Raw genomic sequence first — 20,909 nt, 5'->3', positions numbered from 1 at the left:
GGGGGCGGGGAGATGCCAAACCACGTGAAGATCACCAAGGAACCTAGAAACAGAAGCTGAAAAGAGACAAGGACTTTCCTCCAGAAGCAACAGAGGGAAAGCCTTCTCCTAGAGCCAGCACCTTGAATTGGGACTTCTAACCTCCTAAACTGTGAAAAAAATAAATTTCTGTTTGTTAAAGCCATCCACTGGGGCTATTTCTGTTACAGCAACCCTGGAGAACTAAGACACACCGTAAACACTTGTTAAACGAATACGTGTAGTCAGGGCCTACTGTGTGCAGGATATTGACTGAGTTGGGCACTGTCACAGGACAATGTGATGGTGCTTGAGACTGCTGCACCCATATTTGAACACACAGAGAAGCACTGCAGACACAGGACCAGCATGATAGATAAGAAAGACTGGGTCCATGGTGGCCTTGGTAAGTTGCTGAGCCAAACCTGGGTCACCTGCCTCCTATTGTCCCCTGTGGCAGTTAAGGTTGTGTGTCAATTTGGTTGGGCTGTGGTTTTGTGTCTGGACAGCTGGAAGTAGTTATTTCCCATGATGAGACTGTAATCACCTCCATGGTAGAATCTGCTGTGAGCTGCTAAGTAGCTGCCTTCAGAGCATGGCCCACTTCCAGTATCTAAGGAGAAGTTTTTGGAAAGGTCTCTAGCTTTCTGATACATCTGGATCCTGTGTTTGGCTGACTCTTCATCTCAATAGCCTGCCGTGTTGCCTGCCGATCTTGGGGTTGTTCCTGGACTGGAACCAGTGTCTGCTGTGTTGTTGTCTGATCTTAGGACTGTGCCATTTTGCCTGAAGATCTTGGATTCATCAGCCTCAGCAGCCAGAAGCTTCATGAGTCAGAAGAAGCCTGCAGCTTTAGTGGGCCTAGAACAGGAGGCAGAGCTGAAGCGCAAGGTGGAGGGGCCTTCACCCAGCCCCTAGAACCAGCACTTTGAACTCAGATGTCTATCCACCTAAACTGGAAGAGAATGAATCCATGTTTGATAAGTTATCGACTTGTGGCATGTCTACTGCAGCAGCACTAAAGAGCCAAGACATCCTCTCACAGACAAAATGAACATCCAGGCTGTTGAGGAGCTCTGGTGGTGCAGTGCCTAAGGCACTTGACTTCTAACCAGAAGGCTGGCAGTTCAAATCCACCAGCCACTCCTCGGAAAGAAGGTTGGGCAATCTACTTCCATAGTGATATTGTCTCGGAAACCCAAGGAGGGGTCGCTATGAGTCAGATCTGACTTGATGGCACATGACAACAACCACCACCACCAGGCTGTTGAAACCACCTCAGGTTATTTCTGCCTCTTGCAGCCAATGGTGTCCTAATGAGGCCATGAGTGCTTGGGGACATGAGGTATAAGTCACCCACCACCTTCGGGGCTTTTCTCTTGGGGTGCAGGACTCCTACTGCTCTGCCTCCAGGCTCTCTGGCCAATATTTTCTGGGGTTAGTTACAGTTGTGTGCAATTGGTGGCTCACATCTCCAGTCTTCTCAATGCCTGCCCTTCCTGCGATAGAAACAGGTGCCCAGGGCTTTGTTGAAAGAGACCTTGGCTTTCTCAAGCCAGGGCAGCAATGCCAAGCCACCCTTTGTACCTTGCACTATCCCAGTGGACTGGGGGCACCAGGGGTTCCACGTTTCGATGTCTGTAATCTTCAGACTTTCTATTTCGAGCTGATATTTAGTTGATAAATTTTTTTTCCAAAAAAAGGAAAAAAACTAAAAGTTGAGTTTTTGAGTGTCAAAAGGAAACTGAAAGTGAAATTCTCAACAATAAAAGAAAATGTAGCCCAAGAGCAGCACAGCACCAGTGCACCACCTTCCCTTCGCTATGGCTCTGGTAAGTCTGTTGAGACTCTCCTTGGTCCTAAGGGGGAGGCACCTCTCCTGGAAAGGTCTCAGTCTGGTTGCCGCCCTTGGGGACAGTTAACTTCAATGTTCATCTTTTGAAAATTCTCATGGACAGTGCCTTTGTCTTCTAAAATTCTCTCTCTCTCTCTCTCTCTCTCTCTCTCGGCCTTTCTGAGCTGAGTTGACCTCTTCTCTGGGTCTAGCACAAAGAGGGGAGAACAGGGACCCTGGGAAGGGGTCTGTGTCTGCCTAGGCCAGGAGTCCCTACTAACTCAGAAGCAGCTGGGAAGACACCTGAGTGTGCGCCTGGGGAGACCCCGGGTCTCTGGGAAGGGAGCAAATCCCCATTTTGTCTGTCCCTGGAGCTAGCTGGGGTTCAGTTCCTTCTCTCTACAAACAGCTCCTCTCTCTCTCTCTCCCTCTTTCTCCCTCCCTCTCTCTTCTTTCTCCCTATGGCATTTGTCCCCCCTTATAAAGTTCATTTTAATTTCAGCCTCTGATCGCTGAAATCTCCCCTGCCCCGAGTAGCTCCAGTTACCTGAATCAGTAAATTTTCAGGAAGTCTCAGGTCCAGCTTAGTGGTGTTAGATGAAAAGGAACGAGGTGGGCTCGTACAGTTATGGGAAATGGAACAGTTGCAGGAAGATATGTCTCCTGTCCCAGTGGAAGGAAGAGCATCTGGAATGGCTCTGGAAAGACATAGACCCTGCCCGGTGCTGGCCCCCTGTCCATTACCATGTCAAGGCAAGGAGACAAGCTAAGATTCTGACTTCATACTGATTGCTGTTGATGGTTCCCTGGCCGTGGCCTTAGACATTTGAGGACACAGTGAAAAGTCCCCATGTGCTCCCAGTTGGAAACCATCTCTAGTCCTGCTGAGCCTCAGCTGACATGCTCCTTTGGATGGGCTAGAGTGGGAGCTAGTGGGCGTCCTGGCCCTGCTGAGAGTGTAGAAACCTGGCCATGTCACTCAGAAGCCAGTGGTGCCCAGGCTTATGAAGTTGTCCAAGCTTATGGAGTGGTGGGGATGGACTCAAGACATATGTCCAGGTGATCAGATAGTGGGGCACCGCTGAGCTGCACCCTCCTAACTGAGCCCTGCCCCACTTCCAAAGTCTCCTGCTGCCTCTAACAGCCCTGTTCTTGGTTTTGCAGCCAGAGCCCAAGCCTGGGGACCTGATTGAGATTTTCCGCCCTTTCTACAGACACTGGGCCATCTACATTGGTGATGGATATGTGATCCACCTGGCCCCCCCAAGTAAGGGCCGCTGGGCTGGGCCCTGGGGCTGGGAGGAGAGGGAGATGGGGGAGCTGTGGGTAGCAGGTGACCCTGCCATCCTCCCTGCCTCCTGACTGGTGGTGGGTTCCATACTGTTAAAAGAAGTCCATTTCTGTGGGGCAGTGGTTCTCAAACTTTGCCTTGGAACCCAAGAGGTTCTGTAGATGAGCTGAAGTGGGTGTCCAGCCAGGTAGCACTGGTTTTCCATGTTTTACATATTATGACATCCTACAAAACTGGTTCAACTCTTAGTTGTAAAACCCCTGGAAAGAGCACTGGTGTTTGGACAGATAGACTTGTTACGAATCCAGTTTCTACCCTCCAGCCTTGGTTTCCTTGCCTATAAACTAAGGCCAAAAATACTTCACTAGAAGAACCATATTAAGTAATTCACGGTACCACACCTATTTCTCCATTTCAGTAGATGACACCATCCAATTACTGTGGCCAAATGCTTAGGAGTCACCCTCAGTTCTTTTCCTTTTTCACCCCATATCTAATCCTTTAGGAAATCCTATTGGCTTTGCCTCCAAAACAGACCCCAGATCTTCCTTCTCACCATCCCTGCTGCTACATCCCTGGTGAAAGCTCCCACCCTCTGTCACCTAGACACAACCGTGGCCTCCAGCTCCTCTCCCTGCCTTTTGTCCACTCATGGTCAGTGTCTCCATAGTGGGCAACAGCATGGTCATTCTCAAGTGTAAAACAGATCATATCACTCCTTTCCTTCAAAGTCTTGTTCTGGTTCCCTAGTGCTGCCCCAACAAGAAATATACCACAAATGGGATGGCCTTAACAAACAGGAGTTTATTCTTACAATTTGGAGGGTTTATGTCCAAGTTCAAAGTGCCAGACTCTAGGGGCTAGGTGAAAGCCCCTCAGCCTTGGGCTTCAGCTCTGCCTCCAGGTCCCAGCCCGCTGGAGCTAGAGGTGTTTCTTCACTCAGACAGCTGCTGGCTGCTGAGGCTGACAAACCCAAGGTTGAGAAATAAAAAGACACAGTCCCAATGTTACCAAACCACATGGCAGGCCATTAATTCAAGTCCACTGAAAGTCCCAAGGTCAGCAGAACATAGCAGGCTGCTGAACAATGACACGGCTATATGCAGGGTCCAAACGTGCCATAGGCTAGAGACAGTTCCCAAAGCTGCTTCTTATAAATGGGAAGCAGACCACACACCCAAAGCAGCTACTCAACTGCTTGTGGTAGATCCCACCCTGGAATTAATTTCCAGTCTCATCATGGGGAATAACTACCACCAGTTGTCCAGCCACTCAACCAGGCCTAGCCAAGATGACACGCAAGCATAATCACCACAATTCTCAATCAGCTCACACATAGAATATTGACTGTTAGCCAGAAGGCTGGTGGGTCAAACCCACCATCCACTCCTTGGAAGGAAGACTGGGCAATCTACTTCCACAGAGATACGGCCTCAGAAACCCAAGGAGAGGTTCTTATGAGTCGGAATCAACTCGACAGCAGTGAGTTTGGTTTTTTTGGAGTTTAGAATAAGATTCAAAGTCCTTGTCCTGACCTTTTGGGCCTGGTGTGGTCTGGCCTGTCAGCTTCTTGGAACCTCATCTTCCTCTTCTCTCCTCCAGGGTCTCTAGACTTCAGCCACAGTGGTCTCCTGGCTGGCCCTCAGCCATGCCAAACTCTTTCCTTCCTGAGGTCTTGCCCTTGCTGTTCCTTCTGCCAGCGATGCTCTTCCCTGGATCTTGGCACAACTGTCTCCTCCTCATCACTCAGGTCTCTAGAGATGCTAGAAAAGCCTCTTTCATGAACCTCTCCTCTGTGACCTCACTGAACTTTCTTTACAGATATCCAGCACCTGAAAGAAGATGCTGAGGTATCTGCTTTTGTTTGCTTATTCCTTGTGGATGCCCCCTCACTAGATGTGAGCAACTGGAAGACCAGCCCAGTCCACAACCTCCAGCACCTAGTACAGGCCTGGCACACAGGAGCCCCCAGTATCAATTGTCTGTCTACACCAAACAGCTGTACTTGGTGAATGAGAGTCAGGGGCAGGCCTGACAGGGAGCAGCTGGGTACAGTGTCAGGGAGTGAGGACTGTGTGGCAGCAGACACCTCTACCTACATCTTCTCATTTGAGCTTCGTAGGACTCTTGTGAGATGGCTGAGGCAAGGAGGACTGACCTCAGGCCAATGAGAAAACAAATTTCAGATGGTAGAGATTAGTGTCAGAAGGGAGCCTAGAGAACAACTCCAACAATAGCGGCAGGTAACACTCGCTGAGCACTGGGCCAGGCATAGGAGAGCACTTTATGGGGCCAGCTCCTTCCATCCTCACAGCTGCCCTTGTGGTGGGGCTATTATTATCCCCATTGTACAGCTGAGGAATCGAGGAGTCTGAGAAGTTAAGTAACCAAACCAAGGACACGTTGCCTGTAGGAGGGGGACTCAGACCCTGGCAGTCAGGCTCCTGGTTCTGTGCCTCCAACCTTGATGCTGTGCCGCCCGGCGGGATGGTTCCCAAACTCAGTCGTTGCTTTACTGGCATCATGACTTTTTGTCATATCCACATGACGTTTCTATCATTGTTTGCTTAACTTTTTCTTTAATAGATTAAGTTTTTTGCATAGATAACTATTTTAAAAGGAACTTGAAGTCGTTATAGGAATGTGTAGTTGTGTATCAATTGTAGTGTTTGTTAGGGACCTCCTGCAGCATTGGCTCAGCAGGCTTAGGTGACAGGTCAGGAGCACTCAGCCAGAGTCAGAGCCCAGCATTTCTGACCTTCTGCCTGTTCACCCGTGTACCATGCACTAGGGCAGCACCAGGAGTGCAAAATTTAAGGAGACCCTCACTCTCAGATGTGAACCCTGCCCTTGCACAACCTTCAGAGCGAGTGCCTCCTTAAGTCTTGTGACCTAGTTGCCTTGCCTGCCTTGTCCAGCTCCTAACCGTATCACCCACCCGACCTGGGTGCTGAACCTGACAAGGGCCCAGGAGCTCACCTGTGTCCCAGGACTCTCTGTGTCCACGCTGACCCTCTCCACAAGCTCAGGGCTCAGATACAGCAGCATCCCCTTTATTTACTTCAATGAATCTCTCAAGCATCACCTGCCTGCTTACTAACAAGTCTGAATCCCCTAGATTTTCTGAAGCCTCCAGATCCTACTTGGGTCATGGGGTTCAGTCCTCTTTGCAAGGCCAAGCAGAGTAGGACTTGGAGTCTGATCAGTCCCTCCTGCCATTGCTTGTTTCTGTCACATGATGTCACAGGTGAAGCCTGGTCCTGCCCAGTTCAACAGGCACAGCCCTAGCCGCTCTGTGAGGGAGAATGAGCTTCCTTTCACGATGGACTCCTGTAGTCACCTCTTTAGGTCACAGCCACCTTTTCAGCCATCGTGCCCAAAGCATGCTCTCCGTCTCCCCTATTCCAGGTTGGCTGTGTTTGGAGGGTGCCCCCTCTCTGAGCTGGCATCAGCTCCCCTCACAGCCACCCTGGCCTCGTGTTGAACCCAGACTCCCTTGCATCAAGGTGATTTCATTTCTGGGGCTCTGTGCTCCTTCTCGCTGGGACTGCACCTGTTTACCCACCATGGCACACTCACTTCTTATCTCAGCATGCGGCTGTGGGGTTTGGTCCTTTTGCTCACAGAGGGGTGGTGGGACTCCATGTGCAATTCCCATCCATCTTTTCTCCATGATTACCTTTGCATATATCAAGGAGGTGGAGCCTTGATGGAATATGAAAGAGTCACAACTGTTCCCCCAGAATTTTGGATGTGCACTTGGCCTACATCTGCATAATCAAGATGGCCACTCAGGTGCCCCTCTTCTAGCCAACATCTCTAGCTCATGAAAAAAAAAAAAAAAAAAATTACAACAAATCATGGAACTGCTCATTTCAGATCATGAGACCAGGGCCCAGAGCCCACAAGCACCTTCTCCAAAATCAGAACAAGTCTGACCATCCCCCTTGGCCCCTCCACATCTTGCCCATCCCCTCGTGGATGGTGCTGGGGCCGGCTCAGCCTCTTTGGTCATGCCAAGCACTAATCCTTCTGTTTCCTCTTTGCGGATCCACAGGTGAAATCCCTGGAGCTGGTGTGGCCAGTATCATGTCTGCCCTGACGGAGAGGGCCGTAGTGAAGAAGGAACTGCTGTACGATGTGGCCGGACGGGACAAGTACCAGGTCAATAACAAGCATGATGCCAAGTACCCACCACTGCCTCCCAGCAAAATCATCCAGCAGGCGGAGGAGCTGGTGGGGCAGGAGGTGCTGTACAAGCTGACCAGCGAGAATTGTGAGCACTTTGTGAACGAGCTGCGCTACGGAATCCCCCGCAGTGACCAGGTGCGTCCCCTCAGCCTGTGTTCCTTTCCTTCAGCTGAGAGTGGCCGGGCCTCTGCTGTGGACTTGGCCAAGGTACACACAGAGCCATGGTAAGGCCAGAATAGCAGAGATGGGATGTCCCTGGTCCCACATCTCCATGGATGGTAAAGCACCTCTCTTGGGATATCCTCTTCCCTCTGAGTCCTTTCCTTCTCAGCCTTTTTAGTGGGGGCCATGCTGCTCCAAGCAGGGGAACAGGGCCATGCTAACAATAGAAGATGCACTTACTGCTTCTTAGAGTTTGTCACTCTGAAAACAAAATGCTGTCATGGGCTTGGGTGCCGGCAGTGCTGACCCAGACCAGCCCTTGACTTTGGTGTGTACATGGACCCTTTGCAGTGAGTCACCACAGATCACTGTGTTGCCTCATTTGAGCAGAGCAGGGGGTGTCAGCCTGAGAGTGGGTGCAGGGTGCCTGATCATGCTCACACAGAATCCTGAGCTCAGCCCTGCTGAGATACAGGAGTCGGTCCGGGAGACTCTAGCGGATGTTTTGTTCATTTACTTAGTTTGATTTCTGCCCAATTATTTCATATTGCCCCCTCTCTTCTTTGAATTTCTTTTCCCCCATTCTGTCTCAAATCAACACAGTGACTACAGCAATGGGCTTGGGTATAGCAGGGATTGTAGGCTGGTGCAGGACCCGGCAGTGTTTTGTTCTGCTGGACATAGGGTTGGTATGAGTCGGAGACGGCTCGACGGCACCTGACAACAACAACAATCTAATCATCTAATTTTAAGTTATTCTTTCTCTGATTATGAATAAAATGAAGAATAAATTCACAAGTTTATACAAGTGCAGCATTCTTATGTCCATGCAAAATTGTTACATAACTTAGTAAAATACATGTATCATCAGGCACAGATAATGTGTAGATGAATCAAATAAAATTCTAAATCTTGAGATAGCAAAATAAGAAATATTTTCTACCATTTACTCTTTTCATAAATAATAATTAAACTCTTACTGTAAAATAAAGCTATACAAATTGGATACATCACACTTTTTTCCTCTGCCTTTAGCCCCTGGACTACCTGGTTACCTCCAGTTCTGTTGTAACAGAAATTGCCCCAAATTAGCTGTTTTAAGCAAACAGGGATTTACTCTCTTACAGTTTAGGAGGCTAGAAGTCTGATCAAAATGTCATTTCGAGGGGCTGGGTGAAGGCCCCTCAACCTTAGGCTTCGGCTCTGCCTCTTGCTCCCAGCCCACTGAAGCTAGAGGCCTCTCTTCACTCAGGCAGCTGCTGGCTGCTGAGACTGACAAACCCAAGGTTGACAAATAAAATGGCATAGTTCCAAGATTATCACACAACATGACAGGCCACTAGTTCAAGTCCAAGAACAGTCCCAAAGTCAGCACACAACATGGCAGGCTGCTGAATGAAGACTCAGCTACATGCAGGGTCCAAGCATGCCAAAAAGCTGCAGAAACCTTTCTCAAAATTTCTCCTTACATCCTGGAAGCAGTCTGCATCCCTAAAGCAGCTACTCAGCTGTTCCAGTAGATTCCACCATGGAGCTGATTACCAGTCTCATCATGGGGAATACTACATCCAGCTGAACAGCCACCCAAAACCAGGCCCAACCAAGTTGACACACAACCTTAACTACCACACTACTCATACACATGAAAGAGGCAAGACAACAACAACAATAAAACAGCATGAACCCCATCACAGAAAATTAAACCAGACTACAAGGCAAACAGAGGTGTCATCTGTACAGTTTCTATAGAAATGAGTAGATTCCACCTTCTTGTATTTAATCCTATTCTGTGACTGTGTGCAAAGCATGACCACAAACAATAAGGTCGTTGTCATTTTCCTTGACAAAGTCATATTGTAGGAACCAGTTGCATCAGCATCCGTTGTCCCACTGTGAGGTTCTGTAAAACACTGGGGGCATATTGTTCCTCCGTTATCTGCAACCCATTCCTCCCACCCTGATACATAGCTTAGTAAGGAAAACACTGGATACAAGTGATGTTATGCAGATAGATTCTCTAGCAGAAGTTAACCCAACAGACTCACAGCTGTAAAAAAATTAAAAAAAAAAAAGCCTAATTCCCTTTTCTCACTGCTATTGAGTCAATTATGACTCAGAGTGACTCCACAGGGTTTTCAAGGCTGTAAATGTTTATGGAAATATATTGCCTAATCTTCCTTCCATGGAGCGGCTGGTGGGTTTGAACCTCTGACCTTCTGGTTAGCAGCCAAATGCCTTACCCACTATACCACCAGAGCTCCTCAGGAGCTCCTGTAAGGAGCTCTGGTGGCCCAGTGCCTAAGCCATTTGACTGCTAACCAGAAGGTCAGAGGTTCAAACCCACTAGCCGCTCCATGGAAGGAAGACAGAAAATCTACTTCCTTAAAGAATAACTGACTCAGAAACCAAATGGGGGTCACTATGAGTCAGATCTGACTCGTTGGCAGTGGGTTTGGTTTTGGTTTGGTAATTCTCTTTTAGAACCAAACAAAATCCCTTTTAGAGGAAGGTTTAAAGACTGACCACCAGTTGAGCCTGGGGTCTGGAGCTTCCTGCAAACTTTGTCCTCTGATTTCTGGCTGCTAAGTATGGTTTCTGTTTCTCCAGATTGGTTTGCTTGTTTGTTTGCTTTTCGTGTTTGTGTTGCCGTCTATATTCGAGGCCTTCCTCAGATGACTGGTATCCTTGTGCTGCTCATGGTGTTAACCCAATAGTAAGGGAAGCTCTGAGTGGTGGGAGGACCAGTCGCTTGTTGACTTTGAATTTTTCCTGCAGGGTTATCTGGGTGGTCTGTTTGTTTGAAAACTCCCAGAATTGGTACATTTTTTTGTTTCCTCTTGGGCTGCTCAGAGTCCCAGAAAAGTCTTGTAATAATCCTGCATGAAGGAGGCAGTTCTGGGAGTAGAGAGTGTTAGGGGAGCTGAGAGTCTTACATTACCATTTTGCTGGTCTCTCAGTCTCTTTGTTTAGGGTATAATCTTCATATGCTTACATGAGATTCTATATTTCTGGCCCCCAAAATCCTGTTGTGCCCTTTTCAGATAATAAGCTTTTAGATTTTTGTTGGGGTGAAGAAGGAAGTTTAGGGACCTATCAGGAGCTCTCTCTCTCCTCCCTCCCACTTCCACAGATAACTGGGGTTGTCAACATGTGATCCTGGCTGACGGTTCTCTGGTATAATTAGGTGTTTCGGTTACCTGGTGCCACTCTGAATATACCACCAATGGGATGGCCTTAACAAACAGGAGTTTATTCTCTTAGTTTGGAAGCTTCAAGTTCAAGTTCAAAGTGCCAGGCTCTTGGGGCTGAGTGAAAGCCCCTTGACATTGAGCTTAGCTCTGCCTCTTGCTCCCAGCCCACTGGAGCTAGAGGCATCTCTTCACCCAGGCAGCTGCTGGCTGCTGAGGCTAACAAGTCCAACGTCGACAAATAAAATGGCACAGTCCCGATGTTACCAAACCACACGGCAGGCCATTAATTCAAGCCTATTGTAAGTCCCAAGGTGGGCAGAGCAAAGCAGGCTGCTGAACATCAACACCACTACATGCAGAGTCCAAGCGTGCCATAAGCGAGAGACCATTCCCCAAGGCTTCTCCTTATACACAGGAAGCAGACCCCAGCCCTAAGGCAGCTACTCAGCTGCTCCCAGTAGATTCCACCGTGGAGTTGATGACCAGTCTCATCATGGGAATACTCCATCCAGCTGCCCAGCCACTCAGCCAGGCCCAGCCAAGGTGCCACACAAACTGAGCCGCCACATTAGGCCTGACACTCAGCTTTCTCTATTGCTGCCTTCGGATTCGTGTTCTGTGGGTCTGCTCAGTCAGAGGCTTTCTGTCTGTTTCCCAGCTTCTATATTTTGCTCTGGTTGGGTTCCCTTTGTTCTCTCTGTCCTTGTGTAGTTATGCCTCAAACACATGCTTAGTGGGTTTCAAGAAGTGAAATTTGACATATGTTCCATTTTTACTCTTATTTTTCAAAACTCTATTTTCATTTTCTACAGTAGAAGAAATGCACAGTCAATGTAAGTCAAATATTCCATAACTGTAGTCACATCGCCATTGTTCATAGTGGAGTCATTTACTTAGAATACATAAAGCACAGCTCTGTGCCTACAGAACTGAGCGCTGGGAATGCAGTGACAAGCAGGCCCCATGAGGTCCTTGCTCTCCTGGAGGTCACAGTTCATGGACTCTTCATAATAGCAGTTGCTCTCAACTTCACACTTACTTCAAGGTTCCCACTTGGCCATGCTGGCTCTGTCTCCGTGACCTTCCCAGGGTCACCCTCTGAAGATTTGTGTGTCAACAGAGTTTCCCACCTGTGGCTCATGTGAATTCCAGGCCAGCTGGTTCCATGTACTAGTTCTTTCCCCATCCAGCTCTGTCCTCCCCTCTCCCCTGCCAATATTTGTTGACTTCCAAGTGGGCTGGGGAGGCCAAGGGGTATGTGAGGTGACCTGAACTTAATGTCTCTGTTGACTATAACCCAGTGGTGCAGTGGTTAAGCACTCAGTGGCTAACTGAAAGGTTGGAGGTTCAAACCAACCAGCCACTCTGTGGGAGAGAGATGTGGCAGTCTGCTTCCATAGGGTTACAGCCTTGGGAACCTGACGGGGCAGTTCTACTCTGCCCTACAGAGCTGTTATGAACTGGAATTGACTCACTGGCAGTGGTAGTGGGGTTGGGGATGAATGTACAGCCAGCCTGTGCAGATTCCTGACACAGAGTCTGACCCCCTCTCTTTCTTTGCAGGTCAGAGATGCTGTCATGGTGGCTGGCTTCGCTGGAGCGGGCTTGGCAGCCATGGGCCTTGTTGGAGTCATAGTCTCAAAATACAAGCGGCAGCAGCAATAACTTGGGGAGACTGCCCTGTCAGCAGTGACTTTCTACGTTGAGGGGATCTCATTTTGCTAGAGGGTGTGGGGTTTGGTTTATGGATTTCATTTGGTTTTATAATAAGGCTTATTTTCACAGAATATAATAAAGCCCCACAAAGGAGGATTTTACTGGGGGAAATGCAACAAGAATGGCCCAGTGTGAACTCTGTTCCTGGTGACACCAGCTCGTGCCCTGGCCCAGCTGCCATACTCTCTCACTTTCTCTTTGAGGGCTGTGTTCTCTGGGCTCTTTTCATTGTCAGAACTGGAGTCCAACTCCTTACCTCAAGTACCTGGGCGTCTGTAGTTGTGGGGAAGACACTGGGGCTGTGTGAATCTGATGGAGATACAAGCACAGGAACCGTCAGCCAGCCAGGACCCTCAGTCTGGAACTAGATCCAAGATGGCGCCCGGCACCTCCACAGCTGGAGTCTGTAGATGCAGATGTTCAGTGGAGTTAAAAAGAAATCCTCCGCCACCAAGGAACACAGTAGAGGCTCTTGCCAGTTTTACCAAAACCTCCCTCATTTCTCTTTGCTCCCCACATCTCTTCCCTGCCTCATAGCTTCCTCGTCCTCGGCACACCTGCTTCCTTGCCACTTGAGCCCCCCTCCACCCCTCAAGTCATCCCGCATCCCTCCCAGCTTCCCTTTCAGCATCTGCTCCCCTCAGCTCCCCCACTGCCTGTGGCTCCCCGTGCCCCCATTTCATGTTCCTGAGCGAGGCCCTAATTGGCTTAGCCGACCACATCCTAGCTATGCCTACTGATTGAGTGCTCTTGAGTCAGGTGACCTCCCTGGGCCAATCAGCTCTGCCTAATGGAACCAGGCTCACATGATACAAATGTGGCCTCAGACTTTACTGGGCTGAGGATGTGGCTAGACCATGATTGACATCCCTGTGCCATTGAGCCCTCATGGAGGGGCTGAGTTTGGCACTGTCCACCGTCTAGTCCCTTCTCATCTGCTTGGATCCTGGATCAGGGAGACTTACCATAAGTCTGAAGCTCATTCATTCCTCTATGAAATATGGTGCCCTAACCATCTACTTCTTTTTGTAAAAGAAATAATTGAAACTTAAGCCCTCTTTTCTTCCTTCAAAATGCTCATTTCATTAAGGAGAGAAGTTGGGGAGAGCAGGAGGGCTTCCATCCCCTTCCCCTTCAGCCATAACTGGCTTTGGCAGACAGTTCTGGAGTCTGGAGTCTGAAGGGAGTGTCATTGGGCCAAACTCTGAGTGTCAGCAGGGCTGCACTCCCTCCACATGCTCCAGGGGAGAACCCCTTCTTTGTCTCTTCTTTTCTGGTGGCTGACAGCTTTCCTTGGCTTGTGGCTGCATCACTCCAGTGGTCATCTCTGCCTCCATGGCCACATTCCCTACTCGTCTTCTGTGTGTGTCAAATCTCCAGGACTCTCTGGTTTTCCCATTTATGTCCATCTGGGCCCTGGCCAGCCTCCTTCCTGCTGCTGGAGGAATGTAGGTCCTCTAGGCCTACACCTCTTTCCCCATCTGGGTGGATCACCAAGGATAGTGCTCCTTGCTTCACCCTCTAATTCCTATTCCTGCCTCAGACTGACCAAAACCTGGAGCTGCAAGTTTGTCCTAGAATCTTCCTCTCTCCCCTTCCCTGTATGTCCTCTGCCTCCATAGCCCCTATTCATCCAATTACCCTTGATCTGTGCTCAGAGCCAAGCAGCCCAATCACTCTGCTCTTACCTAGTGAGGTGATTATGAGTCAGAATTGATTAGGTGGCAATGGGGATTTACCTAGTGACGAGTGTGGAGTCCAGGGAGTCCCCTTGTTCAATCTAGCTCAGCACATTTTATTTGTAACCCTCTGCTGCCTGGCCAGAGCTCTAGTGGCTAAAGCATTCGGCTTCCACCTAACTGTTGGTAGTCCATACCCACCAGCTGCTCCAAGGGAGGATGATGAGGTAATCTGCTTCCATAAAGATTTATAGCCTTGGAAACTCTATGGGGCAGTTCTCCTCTATCCTAGAGGCTCACTAAGAGTTGGAATTGACTCAGTGGGAGTGGATTTGGTTTTGTTTTTGCTTCCTGGTCCTGGCTATGACCTGGGTGCCTTCTGGGCCTCAGCAAACTCATTGCTTGGTTGGGAGTAGGGGTTGGAACAGCTTGGTGGTTTTGGAAAAGCTTGGTGGTTTTGGAAAAGACTGAAGGTCTTTCAGTGTGGGCAACCCTGGATAAGGTGCCCCACGAGCCGGACTTGGTGTGGGATGGAAGTCTTGGAAGGCGACCGCTTGATCCCAGCAGAAGATCGGGTGCCATGGTGGTGCCATGTAGGCACCACCTGAGGCTGATCCTTCTTGTAACTCAGATGTTGGTTCCATTGTTTTATTTCCGTCTGGAGTGTGCAGAGGCTGTGTGGGACTTCCTGGAAGCATAGCCTTTGTCTGCACTGAGACACAACCTGGGTCATAGCCACAGGAGGCCTCTCTGTTGGCAGTGACAGGAGGTTGGTCGAACTAAGCAGACATCAAGAAACCCCTGGGGGCCCCAATTCCTGTGGAGAAGTAGGAAAATGCCATGGGTCTGGTCCATGAGACCGTCTGCAGTCAGGCCTACTTTACAGACCAGTAGCTCTCTCCCTGTCCTCAGTGACCTGGTCCCCAGCTTTCGTCACGTGTCCATGGGATCAAGAGCACATGGGCCATGACAGTAGTTGGTTCTGCAGAGACCCTGAAGACCCTGGAGAATTTCCAGCTTCAGTTCCAGTCCACCTGAATCCTCACAATAAAGCTCTTTGTTCTAAGACCCTGAGGAGGATAAGCTACTGGTGCTTGCAGCACACCCACATGCCCCACAGTGAGGATTCAAAGCCCCTCCCCAATCTCACCCCTCTTCCTGTCCTGTTTGCCCAGGATGTTGCAGCCTGTGAGTGGATGCCAGCCCAGAGATACTTATTTGGGGCTTTGAGAGGGATAGCACTCTAATTCGTATTAAAAAAAAAAAAAAAAAGCAGCCTCACCCCAGACCCAAGGGAAAGTGGTTTCCATTCAAATGTACACATCAAGTTTTGGTTTCCCTTCTTTCCTACTGTTTTCCAGACATACTTGATGACTGGACATGTGCTCTGGTCCTTTTTCGAGATAGGGCAATGAATGCCCTTATGAAGCTTGACCCAGGTTGCAGTACAGTGAATTGCTTGGTACGGCCCTTCTAGCCATAGTCTTTGTGACTCCCACCCAATGACTAGGTGGGACTGTGCAAATGTGAGGTGCTTGTAGCCTACCAAGGGGATTGGCTAGCTTATTAATAATAAATAAGTAAATAAGGTGATGGCACCCTTGAGGGAGCTGGACCATGGAAATACGATGTACGGAAACCTAACATGGGGGCCAGTCAGTTTTGCCATCTCACTGGGCTTAAAATGAGCATTCCCAGTGTCAGAAAGGGGATCTCACTACCATCAAGAAAGAAGAGCCAGGAGTGGAAGACAGTCTTTGGACCCAAGATTCCTGTGCTGAACCCCCTCAACCTGAGAGAAGACGAGAGAGAGAGCTGTAACACTTTGTTGAGACAGAGATGGCAAGAAACAACAGCAGAGAAACGGTGGCAGCAGACCTGACAGGAGTCAGCCCAGGGGGCCCTGGACCCACAGAGCTAGAAAGCTGAGTACCTCAGGCTGATGTTTACTGGCAGAGTAGGGCGCCTCTCGGCTAAAAGAGCTTTATAACACTTGCCCGAGCAGGACCGAGGCCAGGCTGAGGGGCTGAGGGCCAGAGAGAAACCTGCCTTCTGGAATGGCTGAGGGAAAACTGTCCTAATCAAAAACTGTATCTTGATTTATTTCTGAACCTGTTACTTCACTCATAAAGCCCATAGTTGTGAGTATTGCCTGTGACTTCTGTGTGGCCATTGCATTGATTTCTTGAACCCAGCAGAGTGGAGTGCTGTGGGTGGGATGGTTGGTGCCAGAATCGGTAAAAAGGTTAGACATTGGTGCATGTTTGACCTCTGCCTCATAGGTATCAGCCTTGGGCTGTTGATCTTGATCCTCCACCCACTTTGTGAAAAGGAGGTGGACTATCTCTACCACACCCTTTTCACACAGGTTCTGAAATTTGCATTTCAGGCCTCTGACAGGTCCAGAAGGAAAACGAAACTGTCAGAAACTGGATCACCATCTTGCTGGAAGGATGGCTTTGGTAAGTGCTCCAGAAAGATTTCTACAGCTTTTATTTCAAGCAGCAACAGTAATCTTGTAACTGGTGGTTATGCGTGTTTTCCTCATTGATCAGAGGGGACACAGGGTTGAGGAGGCCGGAGGGTCCGGTTTTCTCAGAGACAGTGGAGGGAAGAAACCACGGTGCTGGACCACGAGTGCAGAGGCTTCCCTGCCTCTGTGGTCGTGTGAGGCTGAGGAGCAACGCGCCCTGGGCTCGGGTTTAGGGTTTTCCAAGCGTTCATCCAGCCATTCAGTCCTGAGGAGCCCACGACCCAGGATCCACGCCCTCAGTCACACTCTCCTCAGTGGGCCTCTGGAAGCAGAGGAAGGAGGGTCCAGGGAATTGGTTTCCAGCTGTGTGGAGATGTCGTGTTGGGTTGTCAGGAAGCTGTTCTTGTTTGCTCCCACCTCGAACCCTGTCAGCGCTTCAACTTTTCCTTTCATCCCTTTCCTGAGGATTCCGTATGTCACTTTTTCCTTCAGACTTGATAATAGCCACATCTCCTGAATGCTGGCTCCATCCCTTCGACATCTGCTAGAGGCTTCAATTTAATCTTGGCAGTAACTCTGTCTGGTCAGGTAGGAATGGTTACTCCCAATTTTATGATAAGGACACTGGTGCTCTGGTAAAGTAACTTGCCCAAGAGGCAGAGAGGGGATTTGAAGTTAGTCTGACTCCAAAGCCTTTACTTAATTTTTATTTATTTTTTTTAATTCCTCAAGAAATATATGATGCATTCTCCTTGTTAAAAATAAAATAAACCCAAACCAAAACTACTAGCACTAAGGCTAAAGCCCCTTTCACTATCCCTCCCTTTGTAGGTACTTCCTCCTCTCTACAGCTTGACATGTGTCCTTGCAAGTATATTTTACACATTTATGTAGATAAATGATAGTGCTCCATATGTATTCTTTTGTGAGTTTGGGTTTTGTTGTTTTTCATTTAGTTCTCCCAATGTAGCTCATGCAGGAAATTTCCCTTAATTTACCAGTTTTTAGAATAATCTGATGAGTCCCTGGCATCCTCTAGGAGTTTTTAAAAATAGCATTAAGAATTCGTAAACACTAATATATTTGAAAGGAGGTCTGGTGGCATACTGGGTAAAGCATTAGGCTGCTAACCAGAAGGTCAGCAGTTCAAATCCACCAGCTGCTCCATGGGAGAAAAATGAGGCAATCTACTTCCATAAAGACTTACAGCCTGGAAACCCAGTGGGGTCGCTATGAGTCGGAGCGGACTTGATGGCAGTGGGTCTGGTTTGGAATATCTCTAACGTGTTCCAATCTATGTGCAGTTATGATTACTTCTTGTTTTGTTTTGCTTTGATTCCTGCCAACCCTGTGGGGGTCAGAGTAGAATTGGGCTCCACAGAGTTTTCTTTTTTAAATCGTAATTTTAATTGTAAAAGTTTACAGAGCAGATTAATTCTCCATGTAGCAGTTCATTCACATTTTTTTGTTTCATGACATTGACTGCAGTTCCCACAATGTAATGGCTCTCTTCCCACCTCCTGCCTGTGATCACCTTTTCCCTGTGTCCTTCGCTGTGCATTCCTGCCTTCCGAGCTCTCGCTCTGCACAAATGCTGCCCTTCTCATCTCCCACGGTTGGCTGTTCTACGCAGTGAACCTATCTGGTGTCCATGTTCACCCTATCTGCCTGTCTATTGTTTGGATGGAAGGCATAGGGCTGAGTTCATTTCCAGGCCTGAAGGGGGACCCCGGGCCATAGTCTCAGGAGCCTCACCAGGCTCTATCAGACCAGGAAGCTGCTCTTTGTTATGATTGTGAGTTTTGTTCCACGTGTTCCTCCTACTCTATCCAGAATCTCCAACACTAATCCTTTTCCAAGTGATTAGTTGTTACTCTTTTTGAGGCTCAAGTCCTCCCATGTTTGGTCAAGTGGACTCCTGACCCCATAACCAAAGATTTCGCTTTTAACTCTGTCTTCCTGCCAGGCTTTCAGTCGACTGGCAACCTCACCACTCCCAGCAGTTCAACTGCCTGGTTAGGAGGTCCTGCCCTATGTGACCCAGCTCATGTAAGCCAAGGGGAGGATAGGTGGTGGCCGGCCTCAGAGTATTCCTGAAACTGAATTCTTGTGGCTGGAGCATTGCCCACATCTGACTGGGGTCAGGAAAACATGCCGCCCGCTCACCCAGGACTCCAGAGGGGCGTCGCCACCCCACCACTGACTCCCAGCCACACCCTGTGATCCTTCTCCTGGAGGAGAGCCTGGAGCCGTCTGCCTCAGGCCTGCCTGGGATCATTGAGGGCACAAATGTTATAGTAAAGAAACCAAGGATCAGGAACAACTTGATAACAGATATAAAACTAGTTGAGACCAACCAAGAATCAAAGCCAGGACGTCTGATCTGTTGACTGAGGGCCCTTTCCAATATGAATTCAGATCAAGGCTTCAAACTTGCTGTTCTGCTCACTAGGTAAGGATCCTTGCCAAGTGACCTCACCCTCCTGTGACTGTCTCCTTGTCTTTCAAGTGGGGTGATGATGCTCTTTCCCAAAGGAGAGATGGCCAATGTGGGTCAAGTGCTCAGGACCACATCTGGCACGTTGAGCTTTGCAAGTCGGAGTCCTGAAACTCAAGCCTCACTCAGGCCCAGCTACATGGCTGGTGGACCCTTACAAGGCACTTTAGTTGTTCTGGGGAATCATACACTTGCTCACTGACACACACATGCTCCATGGGTCCAACACGCTCACACCTAGCTGTGCACACTGGCTTCATAGCCCTTCTCTCCAGCTCCTCCTTCTCCCCTGAACACATTTCCAGCCCCAGCAACCCCAGTAAAGGGGAGGAGCCTCTGTCTGTGTGAAAAGAGCTCCCCCTGCCTGTTTGCTGCGGTGATGACCTGGGCTGAGGGAGTTCTGAGATGTTCCCTGGGAGGATTCAACTCTGCCTTCTCTGTTCTTTCTGTTGCAGGACACACCAAGACTCGGAGACCTGATTGAGATTTTTCGCTTTGGCTATGAGCACTGGGCCATCTATGTGGGAGATGGTTATGTGATCCACCTGGCTCCTCCAAGTAAGATGAGATTTTCTGTTTAAACATGAATGTTGAGTTTAGAAGTGTGGACACGTTCACAATGAATGACTTGCTTGCTCTCATTTCAGTGCCTGCACATAGTAGGCACTCTGAACATTTGCTGAATGACTCATGCTCTTCCCTGCTGAGAGCATAAACTGCCATCCCTCTTTACCATTAGTCTGTGGACCTTTCACCTTTTTCCCTTATCAAATGGAGTTCACTTCCAGCCACTCCACGGTACTTGATAAGCATCCTGCACGTGTTCCATATCCTATGTGTTTGCTGTTCAGGAAGTTTAGGAACAGTCCATGAAACAATAATTTCCTTCCAATAGTTGACAACAGGTGTTTAAAACAGTGCCTCAAACCAAACTCACTGCCTTTGAGTGGATTCCGATTCATAGTGACCCCCATTGGGTTTCCAAGGCTGTAAATCTTTAAGGAAGCAGACTGCCTCATCTTTCTTCTATGGAGCAGCTGGTGGGTTCAAACCACTGACCTTTGGGTTAGCCACCAAATGCCTTAACCACTACACCACCAGAGCCCCTTAAAACAGTGCCTAGTATAATAGAAGTAGCATGGACCTCCTAACTAGATAGAACTGGTCAGAATCCTGGCTCCCCCACTTACCAACTGTGTGACCTTGAACATGTGACTTCACCTTCCCTAGTTCAGCTGCACCCTCTATAGGGCAGAGATAAGAATACCTGTCTCCCAGGTCATGGAGGGATAAAGTATGCATGAAAGCACTGGTGCAGGGCTAGTGACTGGATCCGCCTCCCCTTCCTTCCGAAGCATCACAGCATTGAAGACAATGCTGAAGGGCCTTCACAACCCTGAGACCAGAAGCACTAGATGGTGCCCAGCTACCAATGCCAACCAGTCAGAAAGGGACCAAAATTGGAGATCCTGGTTAGAGTGAGATGAAAAATGTGGGAAAAAATTCAAAAACACAAAAATGCCCAGAATTACTGGTTGGATAGAGATCGATGGAACCCCTGAGACTATGGCCCTGGGTTATCCTTCAGGCCTAGAAATGGACTCACTTCTATGGATTGGCTCTCAGCCCAACATAGAAAGACGTACATGCAGAACACCTACCCCAGGGAGAAGCACCCACCTACCCTAGAGAGATGCACCCCTTAGATCAAACAGCCATGAGATATCAGAGGGGTAGCATTCACGTGGGAGCTTTGGTGGTGCAGTGCCTAAGGCATTTGACTGCTAACCAGAAGGCTGGCAGTTCAAACCCACCAGCCACTCCTTGGAAGGAAGGTTGGGCAATCTACTTCCGTAG

At 48.9% G+C, this 20,909-nt stretch overlaps 2 protein-coding genes across 2 annotated transcripts in view; both read left to right on the top strand.

The window, feature by feature from the left end:
* The first annotated feature begins 387 nt into the window (after window positions 1-387).
* Window positions 388-12,352, top strand: LOC103200490 (phospholipase A and acyltransferase 3-like). Its single transcript, XM_042781519.1, has 4 exons — window positions 388-424; window positions 2,997-3,119; window positions 7,201-7,469; window positions 12,251-12,352. The coding sequence occupies exons 1-4, from the start codon at window positions 388-390 to the stop codon at window positions 12,350-12,352; spliced, it is 531 nt and encodes a 176-aa protein (XP_042637453.1).
* A 4,183-nt stretch (window positions 12,353-16,535) lies between these two features.
* Window positions 16,536-20,909, top strand: part of PLAAT2 (phospholipase A and acyltransferase 2) — an 11,975-nt gene continuing 7,601 nt past the window's right edge. Inside the window, exons 1-2 of the mRNA XM_007944993.1 lie at window positions 16,536-16,544; window positions 19,508-19,610. Of these exons, the coding sequence (XP_007943184.1) occupies window positions 16,536-16,544; window positions 19,508-19,610 (112 nt within the window). The remainder of the gene's footprint in view (window positions 16,545-19,507; window positions 19,611-20,909) is intronic.

Source organism: Orycteropus afer, unplaced genomic scaffold (assembly GCF_000298275.1).
Source record: "Orycteropus afer afer isolate SDZICR_OR568_19922 unplaced genomic scaffold, OryAfe1.0 scaffold00130, whole genome shotgun sequence".
Taxonomy (NCBI): domain Eukaryota; kingdom Metazoa; phylum Chordata; class Mammalia; order Tubulidentata; family Orycteropodidae; genus Orycteropus; species Orycteropus afer.
This window is presented reverse-complemented; position numbering and strand designations above follow the sequence as displayed.